Raw genomic sequence first — 16597 nt, forward strand, 5'->3', positions numbered from 1 at the left:
CATGACATCTTACCTCAAACAAATTATATATATATATATATATATATATATATATATATATATATATATATATATATATATATATATATATATATATATATATATATATATATATATATATATATATATATATATATATATATATATATATATATATATATATTCTTTTTATGGGGGAGGGAGGTAGACAATTCAATATGAAAAGAATGAAACATTTATCAGTGCAATGCTGGGGCAAGTAATCTCTCAACCTATCATCTCAAACGACGGAGAAAAAAAAAATCGTTGGTATATTATAAACAAACATCACTACAGTGGTGGCACGAAAAATTTCACCTTTTTAACGGGATTAATGTTATGAGGTCACTCAAAGCTACCCAACCTTGCTCCAGCACTCCATCACCGCCGCTATGAACTCACTCTAGCAATAAATCAAATTACAACAAAATCTTAACACAAGATAAAACTCGTTACTGTCGAGAAGTGACATTCAAGACAATCAGGCTCATCACGCATGCGCGGCAATGACTCACCTGTGGAGGCATCGAGAACTGATTACGGAGAATGTAACATTTTTACACAACGTAATAAAAGACAGCTTCCTTTCCAATATTTTTCTTTTGTAATTAGCAAGTAACAACAATGATGACTATGTCCTTTAGTATTCATAGGCTGTATCTTTTGAATGTGGTGAGGTAGCATCACTCGGCGGCACCTGCCTGGGGGATGCCGCGCCTCGCCTCACTTGTGCGGGTCGTGTCAGTGACGACTCTACCGGTGCGGTGGTGAGGTGAGGTGCGCGCCGCGTCTCGCAGCTCGGGATTACATTTTCACGGTTTCAGACTGTGACAGAGTGAATAGTTCATGAGTGGTAGAGGTGAAACGTGGTGAGGGAGAACCCAACCGCGTTCATCACCCTTCCACACAGGTAAGACATACTTCTCTCAAACTGCAGGTGCATCCAGGTAACCACACACACCTGACACCGCTTCTTTGGCCAACCCCACAGCACACTGAGTCACACTTCCTTTAGCTCACATGGTTTCATAATAGGGAAAGCAAAGGATATTTTGTAGAAAAAATATATATTAATCGTTTAAGGAAAAGATGACTGCAGGGAGAGGGAGGAGGTGTGGGCGGGGCGGAAGGCAAGGCTCTCCCCAACACCAAACACCAGCTGTTGCGGTGTAGGGGTCGCGCCTCCTCCACCCGCTCCTTGCCTGCCCCAAACCACCCTACACTTAGCCAGGCCGAGGAGACAGTGTGGGTGTTGAGGGTGAAACACCTGTTGAGTGAGGACGCTCCAGACAGTCACACGGGAGGGCTGATGAGGTGCCGCCCAAGTGCCTAAAAAATGTAATGATAGAGGAGAGGGAAAAAAGTAATATACAAGAATAATATGTATACAGCCCCACCTCTGTGTGTGTATGTGTGTGTGTATCTCTCTCTCTCTCTCTCTCTCTCTCTCTCTCTCTCTCTCTCAGATGATATAGACAAGAATCACATAGAATGTAGCATCTCACTGACAGATTCCTTGGTCGGTTGGTTGGTGACTTGTTCTAACGTGGTCACGGTCCTCAACAGAGGGCGTCCTGAACTAATACATTTATCATTCTTCTCACAAATGCTTCCTGTACTCGTTGGCTACACCGTACCGAGTAACAAACCGTACATCCATCATATGTCATACCTACGTTAGAAAAGGAGCAGTTATTAATGAGTAGCATGACTTCAGCTCTTATAATAACAAGCTTTAAAGTATGCAAATACAATGCTAATCACGTACTGTAGTGGTTTGCAAGGTGAAGTGTAGGCGGTGAGAGAGAACAGGAACAGGTGTGGTGCCATCTGGCGGCGTCGAGGACGAGGGAATATCTAAAGCGTGAGTATGATATTAGATGATGGTAGGAAAAGAAAGAAAAAAAAAAAAAAAAAGACGTGTCCTCAATCAACCTCCCTCTCGTGGGTGGTGGTGATGACTTGCCATCTCTATTATCCTCAGTCTCATATAAAACGCATTGTCAAATACAGATGTGAAATAACGGCCGGTGTTGAAATGAAAATGACAACAATATCGCGTACTCGGCTGTCCTCAAGGGCGAGTCACGTGTCTAGGTGATCATGAACCATGGCCGTCTAAGACGGATGGCCTTTGGTGACTAACTTGGCAGAAAGAAACCACCGGCATCTGCTGCGTCACACCTTTCTACCACCTGTGTCTGGTGCACCGAGTGTTTGTAGTACCGCCCAGAGAGTCTGCTGCTGCCTTGCCCCCCGCCAGGGTTGAGGCACGGGCCGCAGTGACAGTTGTTCAGTGACAGCATCCACCTTGGCTCCGGGCGGCGATCACTAGGTCGCGGCTGTACATTGCTATTTCAGGGGCGTGGTGAGTGCCTCGTCCTTGCCCGTAATGTCGCACTGCTAAGGCAAGTAACAAGGAGGGAGAGTACGGTTTCCACAGTAAGGTCGTCTCGGCACTAAGGCCATGCCTCTACACGTTTAGGGGTTATAAATACGGATGAACAAACCATTAAGAAACATCTCTCTGGCCTCACATGCTATCGATCAGTCCAGTTTATTTTCACCTGACGGATTATTGAGTTATTAATGTTTTGTTTATATTCTTTCTCTTTACTCCACGTTGACAGTCCGCCAGGAGCTCAAGGTCACTCCCAGAGAGCTGTTCGCGGCAGGTTACGTTATGCGGGCTATTTCATGACGGGTGTATTTTTAGAGAGTGAGTGTACGAAGGAGGGAGGCGGCTAAGGGTATTGGTGCTAGGAGATGAAGAGCAAGCTGTGGTATATTAAAAAAAAGGGTATTAAAGAATGGCGAGATGCATACCAAGTCAATATTGTGATAGGACTAGGAAAAAGAAAAACGTTGATAAATAGTACTGTGCTAAGGAAAGGAAAGTTATAGAAGTATTATGAAGATAGTGTCATGTATTCAACAAATACTACGAAAGACTATACGTAGTGTCGATGAGTTGTTATATTATAGTAATACACTTATATAGACCATGAACAATTCCGGTCCTGTACAATGAAAACACGAAAAGATTACATCATTACAACGAGTGTGTGTGTGTAATTCACCACGGTCGTCCGCTGGTCATCCAGCTAGTCTTCCCCATTACGGAGCGAGCTCAGAGCTCATAGACCGATCTTTCGGGTAGGACTGAGACCACAACACACTCCACACACCGGGAAAACGAGGCCACAACCCCTCGAGTTACATCTCGTACCTATTTACTGCTAGGTGAACAGGGGCCACACATTAAGAGGCTTGCCCATTTGCTTCGCCGCTTTCCGGGACTCGAACCCGGACCCTCTCGATTGTGAGTTGAACGTGCTAACCAGTACACTACGCGGTGTGTGTGTGTGTGTGTGTGTGTGTGTGTGTGTGTGTGTGTGTGTTTGTTTGTTTGTTTGTATGTGTGTTATGAAAAAAAAAAAAGGCTCATGGAAAGGTGTTAAAAGTGTGTTGTTTACTAGTGTAGGAAAACAGTGTGTCATGTGGGTGTAGACTTGTGTCAGCGTTGCCGCCATAAATTTGGTCTTTCTTCTTGCAGTGGTTCGTCTGTCTTCCCTTGGTCTGTAATCAGTCTCATCTGCTGCCAGAAGAGTAACCTGACACACACACACACACACACACACACACACACACACACACACACACACACACACACACACACACACACACACAGAGAGCAAGGAGCAACAACAACAACAACAACAACAACAACAACAACAACAACAACAACAACAACAACAACAAAGATACCTAACCAATCTTCTAAGTAACCAATATGTTAAGAGGAAAGGAGCAAAAATGTTGATCTATCTTGCTTGTTCACAGTAGGCAATATTTCCTGTCTGGAGCTTTCTCTTTGATGGTTTCTCGTCAGTCATGTCTTCCTCCTCCAGATTTTTTCTTCGTCTCCTTTGTGCTCCTCCGCTGCTCTGCTCCAGGGGCGTATCGGGCGTGCATGGAAGGAAGGAATGACTCATACGCACATTGTTAGTGTCCTGTGTGTGTGTGTGTGTGTGTGTGTGTGTGTGTGTGCGTGCGTGCGTGACGGAAGGTTGAACGTATCTGATAACGTAAGAGTCTTCATGTGTACTTGTGTGTGTGTGTTAGAGAGAGAGAGAGAGAGAGAGAGAGAGTAAACAGCAAGAAAGCAACGGTAAAAAGAGAGAGAGAGAGAGAGAGAGAGAGAGAGAGAGAGCAATTTTTTCTTCGCAGTAAGAGCACACTCACCTCTCATACTCGTGCCTTACATCGATCGATAATGATACCACTCTCTCTCTCTCTCTCTCTCTCTCTCTCTCTCTCTCTCTCTCTCATAATAGACATACGGATATAAGGTGACATTACACACGCTGCTGCGGAATGATAGGCACGAAACTGAAGCATGTTTGGGGACTTGACTGGGCGTTCCTCAAATGTTTGTATCTATAGTCTCCGATGCCACTACTAACAGAGAATACGAGTGAGTGGGGTGTCAGTCAGTATGAAGGCACAAACTTTACTACTTCTATACTCTCTCTCTCTCTCTCTCTCTCTCTCTCTCTCTCTCTCTCTCTCTCTCTCTTATGTTCTATTGTATACTTCTGTTTCTATGGTAACTTAGTGTGTGTGTGTGTGTGTGTGTGTGTGTGTGTGTGTGTGTGTGTGTGTGTGTGTAGCGAACCCCCAGCAAGAGGGAAGGGAGTAAGTTAGCTAGGAGCGAGGGAGAGAAGGGAGTAGGAGTGGCGCGTCAGTGGGACTCAGTTAACACGACAGTCAAGTGAGTGGTGAGCACGAGGCAGGTTCACCGACCGGGGACGGGGCCGGGGACGGAGGGAAGAAGGGAGGAGATAGGAGGGAGGGGAGGGAGGAAGGTGTCCCGTCACTCCCTGCGGCATGGAGAGTTGGGAGGCATACATAAACGGGACGATGAGAAGTAGGCTGTGGGGAAGGCGAAGGAGGAGCCAGGAGGAGGTGGGAGTGTAGCGAGAGAGAAGAGGAGGCGTGCGGCAATGAGGGAGAGGTAGAGGGAGAGAGCAAGATTGGGTGAGGGAGAGGCGGGGAGAGAGTATGCCAAGTGACTACAAGGAACTGGACGTTATTGCGGCAATGGAAAGACGAAATGAAAGGTGACTTGAACCCTGCAACACACACACACACACACACACACACACACACACACACACGAGCATGCATTCATATACATGCATACCGTAAGGTCATACATGTGTAGAAAGATAAATGGACGAATGAACAGATATACGCATATATATACAGAGAGAGAGAGAGAGAGAGAGAGAGAGAGAGAGAGAGAGAGAGAGAGTGAATGCTTAGTTTCATATTTACCTATAAGGATGGCCATCCTATAAGTATACACAATACACAACATAGCTGGGTCGATTTACTGAGGCTTAAGTAAGTGGATACGTTCAGTCACTCGCCGCCAGACAGACCGATCTTTAAAAGGCAAGAGAGATTATGTGCCTACCAAGTATCGATGACGTAATTAGTGCCTACAGGGAAGCAAGTTTTATAAGAAGTGAAGGCTGACGGACAGATGACGAGAGAAACATGCAGCAGCGCCCAAAGCCAACACACACACACACACACACACACACACACACACACACACACACACACACACACACAGGAGCTTGTCACGCTGGTACAAGCATCACGTCCACACACAACACGAGGCGAGAAATCTCCTGAATCAGCAAGACTTTCTAAATCGGTTCCTGGATAAAATGAAAACAATCGAATGTTAAAGTCATCTTTTTTCCACTTAGACGTCAGCAGGACCACGAAATTCCTCGATCATACACGAGACTTTGACATTCATTCTCTCTCTCTCTCTCTCTCTCTCTCTCTCTCTCTCTCTCTCTCTCTCTCTCTCTCTCTCTCTCTCTCTCTCTCTCTCTCTCTCTCTCTCTCTCTCTCTCTCTGTGTGTGTGTGTGTGTGTGTGTGTGTGTGTGTGTGTGTGTAAGTAAGTAAGTAATTAAGTAAATAAGTAAGTAAGTAAAGTTTATTGACATTTTTAAGGAATACAAGCAGATTTACAATCAATAAATATGTCAGGCATGGTCTGTCGAGTCGAAACTTCTAAGACAGACGGTTTTAATTAAAAATTATATGCAGTGAGAGCAGAAAAATAGTTTTACATAATATCTAACCTAGTTAGGGAGTAATCCTATTTAATTGTAAAGTTAACTTGCCTACAATGAGCTGTCACCAAGGTAGAAACCTAACTAATACATCTTATAGTCTGATTGAGACACCATACATACAAACATTCAATAAATAAAAATGTGAGAAGAAAAGAAAAAAGTAATAATAAACGGATACACAACACAAGGCATAGGTACAAGTGTATGCTGGATTCTGTTCAGTCAAAATGTTTCTTTATTTTTTGTTTTATTTTATTTATTTATTATTTTATTTACTTATTATTATTTTTATTATTTTTTATTTATTTATTTATTTTTATTATTTTTTTTTTTTTTTGTGTGTGTGTCACGGTAGTAGGCTACTCCAATAACAGTGGACAAAATTAATAAACTTATAGTGAAATGGAATTAGGAAACATTATTATCTAATGTTCTCTAGTGACCTACAAGAAGGAACGGAAATAGTAGTGTGTGAGGAGGAGGAGGAGGAGGAGGAGGAGGAGGAGGAGGAGGAGGAGGAGGAGGAGAAGGAGAAGGAGGGGGAGGAGGAGGAGGAGGAGGAGGAGGAGGAGGAGGAGGAGGAGGAGGGAGAACAGTATGACTCACACTCGCAAACGTAATTCCATACAATATTATCAATTTCTGAAGCCAGTGAGCAAGCTGTGAGCGGCACCATAATGATCCAGCGTGGGAGAGTTATGTACCGTGCCTGTGAGTGAAACTTCATAGACCCGAGCTTCTTTAGAGTCAGATATACCATGTTACAACACGGCACCTTTACCCACCTCCACCTGTGATACTTTAGATGAGCGTGACAAGTTATTGCTTACCCTCAACTTTGTTTTTTCCTGGTTCAAAAAGGAAGCACTGAACTTAAGAGAATTTAAGAACGAGCCTTTTAAAGTGTCGGATCTTTTTTTTTTTTTTTTATCTCTTTCTCTCTCTGTCTCAATATATAATGGTTCGGATGAGCGGTTAAAAGTAATGCTGTGAGTTCTTGTCTTAATCACGAAGCTTGAAATCAGATTTTCCCTTGAACAAAAACGAGAAGTGCAAGCGAACTTTGACAGACTGGAGCCTTTAAAGTCAGAAACAGTAATTATTTTTCTCTTTAATATTTCAGATGAGCGTCGACGAATTATAAAGTTTTTTTGGGCTCTAATTATCAAGTGATACATCTTACTTCCCTGGTGCAAAAACGAAGAATTTAAGCCAAATAACACAATCCAAAGCATTTTAAACGTCAGAAACAACATCTTTTTCTTCTGTAATCATTTAAATAAGCGGTAACAAGTCAACCGGTGTTCTTTTGTCTTAATGATCCCCGTTATATTTAGCTCTTAAATAATTACATAATGAGGAATATAGACGGTTGATATAGAGGGGTGTGTATCAGACCGAGATCTTATGAGAAACTATATTATTTTCTCCACCGATGCTTCACATCATACTGTACGCTCTTAATTATCCAGGCTTATAGTCCCTGTGCTAAAGTGTGAAAGTGGAAGGGTGGTGCTGAGGGTGTGTCTGATGGCAGGGTGCTGGTGATGGCCGCTGACAAGTGCATGGGCAGGCGTGGAGAGAGTGACTTTCAAGGCTGCTGGTGAACTGCCCGCCACGTGCAGCACAGCGGCGCCAGCGGTATTTTGCTGACTACACACACACACACACACACACACACACACACACACACACACACACACACACACACACACACACACACACACACACAAACAACAAAAATAAGACTGGCGCAGTTTTTCCGTAAAAGAATGTGATAGCATATCTATTACAAGTAAAGTGTGTGTGTGTGTGTGTGTGTGTGTGTGTGTGTGTGTGTGTGTGTGTGTTTTGTGTGTGTGTGTGTAAAGACTGAGCTCTGAACAAAGGATTATTATTTCGGCTTTAAAACACCATCACAAAACACATATCAAAACCAACGAGAGCAATAGCTAGTGAGCAAAAACAAGAAGAAACCAGTCATGCACTACGTACAGCATATACATCACAAAGGCGAGCACAGGAACGCATTATGTACACACGCACACCCGAGAGAGCATTACACAACACTTTCCCGCTGCAGGAACACAACAAAGTGTTCGCCAACGAAACTCTGCAATAACTCAAGCCAAAGATGGGACACTTAAAGAGCACACATACATCTCATAGCAGAAGGAGGGAAGATGCAGTGACAGGTTGTGAGTAGCGAATTCCACAGTATCTTCCAAAGTGAGAATATCCTCCAGGAAATCTCACAGCTAAAATGTGTGTGTGTGTCGAGAGAGAGAGAGAGAGAGAGAGAGAGAGAGAATTATACAAAACTAAGACGTTAAAATATAATTGAAAACAGTTGGTAAAATTTTTAAACATGAGATCTATTATTGTTATTGTATTCAGCTTACTCAGTTTCCATAATGATATTTACTTCGAGTTCTTAAGCGAAAAGAAAACTGTCGCCATTAGAATTTTGAAACACACACACACACACACACACACACACACACACACACACACACACACACGGAGGGAAAGGGAGAAAGAAAGAAAGAAAAAAAGTGGCAGTGAACGAGGGAAGATGTGTAAAGCAAGTGAAGTCTTCCACCAAACACAGACATCCACTTGGACACTTGTAGGTATATTCGTGACCAAGATGATCCACTGCTCCACCTCCACCCAGACGCCTCCTGCCTCCCCCTGCACAATAACCAGCTATACTCAGCCTCAATGAATCTGTCACTTTCCAGAAATAAGACCATGGGACGGATTTATGGTTACGGCATGACTAGTCACACTCCGTTCATGACCAACAAGTCAGTCAGGTTTCTCCAGCAGTGTTAACGATGATGGGAGTTGAAGGTTTAGAAACACATACTTGATGAAACCAGAGAGAGAGAGAGAGAGAGAGAGAGAGAGAGAGAGAGAGAAGAAAAGCAGTGACAGAGAAGGCGAAAACTGGGGCTAAGAGAAGGAGAATGAGAAAACTACGAAAAAAGTTAGTAAAATAAGAAGAAAAGTTAAATAAAGAGAGAAAAGAGAAAGAACACGATACACAAATAAACCAAATATGCTGTGAAAGAATAGTTAACTGAAGTGCCAGGAATGTTTCTTTCAAGTAAAAAAAAAAAAAAAAAAAAACGAAACAAAAGAAACCAGAAAAAGTCAAGGAAAAGAATAAACGAACATTAAGAGGAACTAAAAAGGAAATTATGATGAAAGAAAATAACATCCGGAGAGAGAGAGAGAGAGAGAGAGAGAGAGAGAGAGAGAGAGAGATTCCATAACAATTACAGTACACTTCGGTCCCGTTGAAAGGAGAGACCCATATAATGCTCCCCGTTCCACATTCCTCCCTTTCTTCTTCCTCTTCCTCCCTATTCTCCCTCCCTCGTCCTTATCCACCAACGTGCGGCAAAAATCCATACTCAGGTAGTTCATACACCCTGAACCGAACACCTGGTGCTTGGAGAAGTGAACTGGAACGACTTGGGACCTGGCATTCTCAAACGTTTCAGCGTCCTATCTCAACACCTTTTTATCAACATCACGTGGAAGTCACTGAGAATTTATGGAATCGTCTTATATTTTACGATTTTAGTGATAATTGAACAAGATTCCTACATCATAAATCAGGAAAAAAAAATCAATCCTTGGAATGGTTTCAGTAGTCTTTGAAAGCAATCTTTAATTATGTAGGTGGCGGTGTTTGAGGGGACAGAACTGCAGGGTGACCTTTCCGGCAGTGTTGTGAGGGACCGTGGGATGCAGGGAGGGAGGAGGTAGGAGGGTCAAGGGGGCAGGAAGGTGAGGGAGAGTCATGGTCCAGGATCCGTACACACATGTTTCTTGTGGGGGTGGGTGGGGATGGTGATAGTGGTGAGGAGGAGAAGGTGTGTGGAATCTAAAGAACAGTTATGACTTGTGGGTATACGAGTATGTGCGCAGTACTATTCTCTCTCTCTCTCTCTCTCTCTCTCTCTCTCTCTCTCTCTCTCTCTCTCTCTACTTTCACACCTGCACAGAATCCGAGACACTTAAAATATAAATATAAAATACCACCCGTCCGACAGAAACGTGAGTCTTGGAAATGTTGTCACTTTCACCTCAGGAGGTAAGGAAAAAAACAAGGAAAAAAAGTGCTTCCCGTCCAGAGGAGTATTTATCAGACTTTCTCGCCGTAACCTTTTCCACCTGGCTAATGAGGAACACTTGATCACGCAGATCCACACATATACATAAATAATGACTAATCGTACATATAATATACACTAATGAATTCATACATATTTACATAATATATATAAATATACATGGAATGATAAATTTAAACAGACAGTTGAGAGAGAGAGAGAGAGAGAGAGAGAGAGAGAGAGAGAGAGACAGAGAGAGAGAGAGAGAGACCATTGATGTTATCAGCGTTAATTAATTAAATCTTTTATTATTCCTTTTTTTGCTTTTTTTGTATTATTTCGCAGTTTCATTTTTATAAAGGTTCCTTGTTAAACATTTTGCCTCTCTCTCTCTCTCTCTCTCTCTCTCTCTCTCTCTCTCTCTCTCTCTCTCTCTCCCCAAGTCAACCTTTCTTTCTGTTTTTTCTCCACTCTTTCAAGTCGCTACTGATAAGAAAGGGAAGAGTTAAAAATCAATCCGTCAATAAGCTTTTCATTCATTCCCTCTCCAATCACTCCTGCGCCTCAGCCTCCTTGCGTCACCCAGCCACACAAACACTGTCCTACTTAAACACCATCATCTCTCCCTCCATAATTCTTTTTTTTTTTTTTCTATCCTGCATTTATAGTACTGTATTTCCACCGTCATATGTACTTTTTTTCTCTCTCTGTCTTTTTTTTTACATCTATTTCTATTTACCCTATTAAGATTTTTTTTCCTTATACTACATTTTGAAACTTTTTTCCTCTCTCTCTCTCTCTCTCTCTCTCTCTCTCTCTCTCTCTCTCTCTCTCTCTCTCTCTCTCTCTCTCTCTCTCTCTCTCTCTCTCTCTCTCTCTCTCTCTCTCTCTCTCTCTCTCTCTCTCTCTCTCTCTCTCTCTCTCTCTCTCTCTCTCTCTCTCTCTCTCTCTCTCTCTCTCTCTCTCTCTCTCTCTCTCTCTCTCTCTCTCTCTCTCTCTCTCTCTCTCTCTCTCTCTCTCTCTCTCTCTCTCTCTCTCTCTCTCTCTCTCTCTCTCTCTCTCTCACCCTTTAACACCGAGGAACATTTCTTCCCCTTATCTGCCTCTCTTACCAAATACTTCTCCCCCATACATATATACACACCTACATATACCTCACATCTCTTTCTCTACACCCTAAATTCAACTCTTCCCGCGCTAGTCCTCTTTCTCTATCCATCGGTCTGTCTCTTCCATCTACCCACCGCTATATCACACTCGCCCTCACCCTCTCTTTCTCTCTCTCTCCTTCCCCAGCAGCATGCCAGCCACCATGATGAACCTGTACGAGAACGTGTGTCTAAGGTGCGGCCAAACAGTTTACCAGGTGGACAGGATCGGCCCCCTCAAGGACTTCACCTTCTTCCACACGGGATGCTTTAAGTGCTTCACCTGCAACTCCAAGCTTACCCTCAAGACCTACTGCAATAACCAGGATTCTCAGGTAAGAAAGAGGCACAGAAGGTTATGGTAAGGATAGAATGGATGGGCAAAGAAGAGAGGTCATGTGTATTTTTCATCGTGTTTATTTTAAAGACGTACTACATAAAAAAAAAAAAGAAGAAAAGAAAAGAAAAAGGATTCTAAGGTGAGGTAAGTTGGTGCAGAAGTTTTTATTTTTTTCCTATCTATTTTTATTTATTTATTTATTTTTTTTTTTTGTTTTGTTTTTGTTTTTAGATTAAGGTAACGATGGGATGGTTAGGCAGAGGAGAGACATCACCTGTGGTCTTGCTTACCCTCACGGTTTTCGGGAACTAGGATGATGAGGAGTTGCATACATCCATTGAAGGATTTCAAGGAGGTTATGATATGAGGAAGTTGAGGAATAGGATCAGATATTATACAGTAAACAAAATGCATAAGGCAATTCTCGGGTGATGAAGTTTTGCAGGAGGCTTTCTTACAAGATTATAAAAAGGAGGAATGGGGTTGGCTAGAGGGGAGGCTTACTGACACAATCCCCAGTAACCAAGAGGATTTTTTATTTTTTATGTTACGGTAAGAGGAGTGGGTGGAGGGCAAGGGCGGATGAAGGAGGCGTGTTTGGCGCGGTGGAGCTGAGTGAGGGCGAAGTGTTTGGCTTGTTGGGAGGTCATGGGCGGGGACAGACAGGTGAATGGCTGGCCGGGCGAAGGGAGGCTGCGAGATGGGAGTTAGAAAAAGGAGTAGGTGGTAGACTGACGGTGAAAATGGTGGTGGTGGTTGTGGTGGGAACGGTGAGTGTTCGGGATAGCTGGTATTGGTGGAGGTGTTGGTGGTGGTGGTGGTGAAGAGAGGATGAGTGTGTGTGCAGAGGTGATAGAGGTGATGGTGGTGATGAGGAAGGGAAGTGTGTGGAGGTGAGGGAAAGTGTGATAAGATGATAGACTGGTGTTCTCTCTAATGATGTAGCCTGTTGGTGAGACGCCGGTAATTATTTTCATTTAGACGGTAATGGATGCTGAGAGATAGAGATAGATAGATAGATAGATAGATAGAGAGAGAGAGAGAGAGAGAGAGAGAGAGAGAGAGAGAGAGAGAAACCCTTCCTGTTCTTAACAATTATCTTAGAGATGAATGACGGGAAAGAGTAAAGGAAAGAGAGAAGAGGAAGGAAACAGAGGAGGAAGCTGATAACAAACACTCTTTCACCCTTCACATCCTTTGCTTTTGTGTGTGTGTGTGTGTGTGTGTGTGTGTGTGTGTGTGTGTGTGTGTGTGTGTGTGTGTGTGTCTCGTCTCTTCGTTTTTAGTAGCTATTTAACTCTTTATATCATAACTTGCATACAAAAAAAGAGACGAAAACTTATCTCACATAAAGAAACAGGGAGTGGGCGGAGGGTGGGAGGGAAGAACATTCACCACCAGATTTTTGTGAGCAAAGGTCATGTTTATTTACGGTCTTTTTTCCTTCCTCTTTTATTATTTTTTTCACTTCCCTTAATGTATCTTTATCACCACCATCCGGGGCTCTAGTGTTATGGCGTGACGTCACAACTTTCACCTCTCAATTTACACAGTGATGAGGTCAAAAGTGGCTTCCTGTGTGCGTGTGTGTGTGTGTATGTGTGTGTGTGTGTGTGTGTGTGTGTGTGTGTGTGTGTGTGTGTGTGTGTGTGTAGCGAGGTCAAAGTGGCTAACAAACCTCGCATTAGAAACATGACCTCAACCCTTATACATAGGAGGATCCGGTTGAGTTGGACAGGCAGGCTGGCGGACTCATTGGATGACAACAAGTGAGCGCGGTGGCTGGTGGAACTGATGTGAGTCTGATTTAACGCCGTGATCAAGAAAAATGGCAATAAAAGATAACAATGGCAGTTCTAGTTGGGGGCCGATTTTTGCTGTGGAGCTTTTTTCGGCACCAGCAATTTGTCGCCTAACTTCCAGCCACGCAGGAACTTGCAGAAAAAAAAATGTGGCGCAGGTTAATTGTCACAACTTAATGTCGTCTCCAGTATACTTTATAGACTTTCCTAATTGTGACATTTAAACAGGGATGAAAAATTGGCCTTGTGAGTATCTTTAAATTATTGCTGCTGCTGTTGCCGCAGGGAATAATACGATAATGATTGGGTAAGGTAATTGTACTTCGTCTTTCATTACGGCGACACAACCTTCCTGGCGCCGCGTAGAAGGAAAGTAGAGAGAGAGAGAGAGAGAGAGAGAGAGAGAGAGAGAGAGAATGGAAGGCGTGGGGAACACAGGATTATGTAATACCTGAAGAACTTGGCTATTGTTTACAGTGGGGTGAGAATGGTGACTCCTCCCCTCCCTCCCTTCTTCCCTCCTTTCCCAGGCTTCCATTCTTCTCCTTTACTTCTCTTGTCTTACATCTCCTTCACCACCCAATCTTCCAGTGCATAACCGCACTGAGTTTCAACTGGAACTGAAGTAATATATATAACATAAAGAATTAGCACCGTGGAAGAAATGCAAACAAAAAGTCATGCATTTAACGAGAGAGAAAATAAATACCGATCATCAATGCCAGGGATCAATTTTCTTAACATTGGTCCCTCAGTGTGTGGCGCTGCTTATATATGGCGGTGAAGGCGTAGTCAACGATGGGGCGCTGCTGCTTGCCGTGTTTCTCTTTTGACACAAAGCCACGACTGAGGGGCGTTTACATTGTCATCCTTCTCAACAAACACCGAAGACAGACAACTTGGTTACGCGCGAGGGCCGTGTTTGAGCGCCGCCCCTTGTGTACCTTGGAAGACCCGCCGCCTCTGTTGTGTTTCAGAGATAGAGTACCGTTATTATTGCTTCAGGGTGATGATAAGTAAGTTGTTAATTACAAGCATAAAAATGAGTCACAATAAGACTAATTATCAGCATCGTGAGACATGGAGGCCAAACTCATTATTACTTTGTCATCACACTGTTATCTCCTTCACTTGAGTTCCTGTAGCCTCACTTGATATTAATTTAGTATACTTATATTGGCATTTACTCTCAGCGGTGTTCTGAGCAATGAGGCAATCGTTTGAGCAATGACTGTATTACTCATCGACTGGCCAAGAACACTCCTCCACCAGCAACATCCTTCACTGGTCTGTGTCATACTTGGGTATTCTGGGTTGCTTCTCTATGGTAGTTCCTGCCCAATGGAAATAAAACCTACCTTGTACACACAATTCGTTCAAAACTTTGGCGATATACGAGAATAGATTATGAGAGTCCTTATGATCTCAACAACAACGCAAATATTACACTCGTACGTGTGTGTGTGTGTGTGTGTGTGTGTGTGTGTACAGCGCATAATGAATTCCATTAAACTTGACACAATTCTTTGGCACTTACGGCAAAGTTTCTCTCGTTAACTTTTGGTGTCGATGGTCTAGCCGAGGAAGCACCAAAGTCTCCAGCCACCTACCACCGCCACCAGCGCCAGCACCGCCTCCCGTAGCCCCATTTTGGCTCCCAGGAAATGGCCTCCCCCATCCCATGAGGCTCTTATCATTTGATGCGGGAAACTATTACTGTAATTATGTTGCCAGAGCGCTTGTATGTCGGGGAGAGAGAGAGAGAGAGAGAGAGAGAGAGAGAGAGAGAGAGAGAGAGAGAGAGAGAGAGAGAGAGAGAGAGAGAGAGAGAAATTTTCAGACCCTCTACTCCGACGATATAACCTTAGAATATTTCTTAAGACAGAAATATCTTACATTTAACATCACGAAAGAAAGACAGGCAGCAGATAAGAGGGTCTCGCTGCCTCTAACGGAGCGAGGCGAGAGTGTGACGAGTCCTCCAGAAGGTTGAGTAAGGGCAGAGAAGTGGGGCGAGCAGAAGGGCACACGGGGCGAGGGTCACGGACTTAGGGCCCTGGAGCAATCAACTCCCTGCCTCCCCTCCCTCAGCGACTCACGCGGGCACACAGACAAGGCCGAGCCGCCGCCCACACCGCCTCGGGGTAGGTGACGCCCGTGTGAAACTCCACTCGTAGTGTTATGAATGAAGTTCCACGCCTTGAGGGAAGTGACTGAGAGTGTGCTGAGGGAAAAACTACTTCCTCGAAAGATACCCTAACTACCTGAGAAAACGGGTACAAAAAAGGGAGCGAAAAGATACTGACACACACACACACACACACACACACACACACACACACACACACACACACACACACACACACACACACACACACACACACACACACACACAGAGAGAGAGAGAGAGAGAGAGAGAGAGAGAGAGAGAGAGAGAGAGAGAGAGAGAGAGAGAGAGGGTGTAATACGATACTTTTCTCATTGATGTATGGGACACCTTAGATTTGGTTAACTAGCTCACATAGTTGTACTAAATATAACACTGTACTGTAATCATGTAGCTCCTGATGAAGAGAAAGAGAGTTAATGAGGTTCAGGCATGCAAAGAGGATGTCAGTCGTGAAGGATAACAGGATAAGAAGCTGAGTTTTTTTTTTTTTGTGCGAGGAAGAGAGGAATGAGGGAGAAAGGTCGCGAGTGGTGGCGAGGAGGGAGAAGGCGATTGTGTGGCGGAAACAGTCCCCGCCCTCAAGGTCAGAGGTGTTGGCAGAGTTATTCAGGCCGAGGGTGATCGTGGCTGCATGCCCGGCATACCTCGTGTGTATGTGTGTGTGTGTGTGTGTGTGTGTGTGTGTGTGTGTGTGTGTGTGTGTGTGTGTGCGCCCGCGCGCGAGCGCGTGAGAATCCTCGACCAGCACGGCAATGGCCATTGGACACTTACGGGGAGGACGCAGTAACCCTGCGCCATGACAGTGACAGACTCTTGACACTTGCATTACA

General features: G+C 43.9%; 1 protein-coding gene and 1 long non-coding RNA gene across 4 annotated transcripts in view; one reads left to right on the plus strand and one right to left on the minus strand.

The window, feature by feature from the left end:
* Positions 1-740: 740 nt before the first annotated feature.
* The window catches only part of LOC123504987 (hillarin-like), a 44590-nt gene continuing 28733 nt past the window's right edge, over positions 741-16597 (plus strand). Inside the window, exons 1-2 of one of the 3 annotated variants that reach the window (XM_045255975.1) lie at positions 741-928; positions 11604-11790. In XM_045255975.1, coding sequence (XP_045111910.1) covers positions 11608-11790 — 183 coding nt within the window. In that variant the 5' untranslated portion in view covers positions 741-928; positions 11604-11607. The remainder of the gene's footprint in view (positions 929-11603; positions 11791-16597) is intronic. The other 2 variants (XM_045255976.1, XM_045255977.1) reach the window with 2 other exon arrangements.
* On the minus strand, positions 1069-3148 carry LOC123504988. Its single transcript, XR_006675009.1, has 2 exons — positions 1787-3148; positions 1069-1347 (listed from the first exon to the last, which is right to left on the minus strand). It is a non-coding gene; the product is annotated as an uncharacterized LOC123504988 (long non-coding RNA).

This window comes from Portunus trituberculatus, chromosome 17 (genome assembly GCF_017591435.1).
Source record: "Portunus trituberculatus isolate SZX2019 chromosome 17, ASM1759143v1, whole genome shotgun sequence".
NCBI lineage: Eukaryota > Metazoa > Arthropoda > Malacostraca > Decapoda > Portunidae > Portunus > Portunus trituberculatus.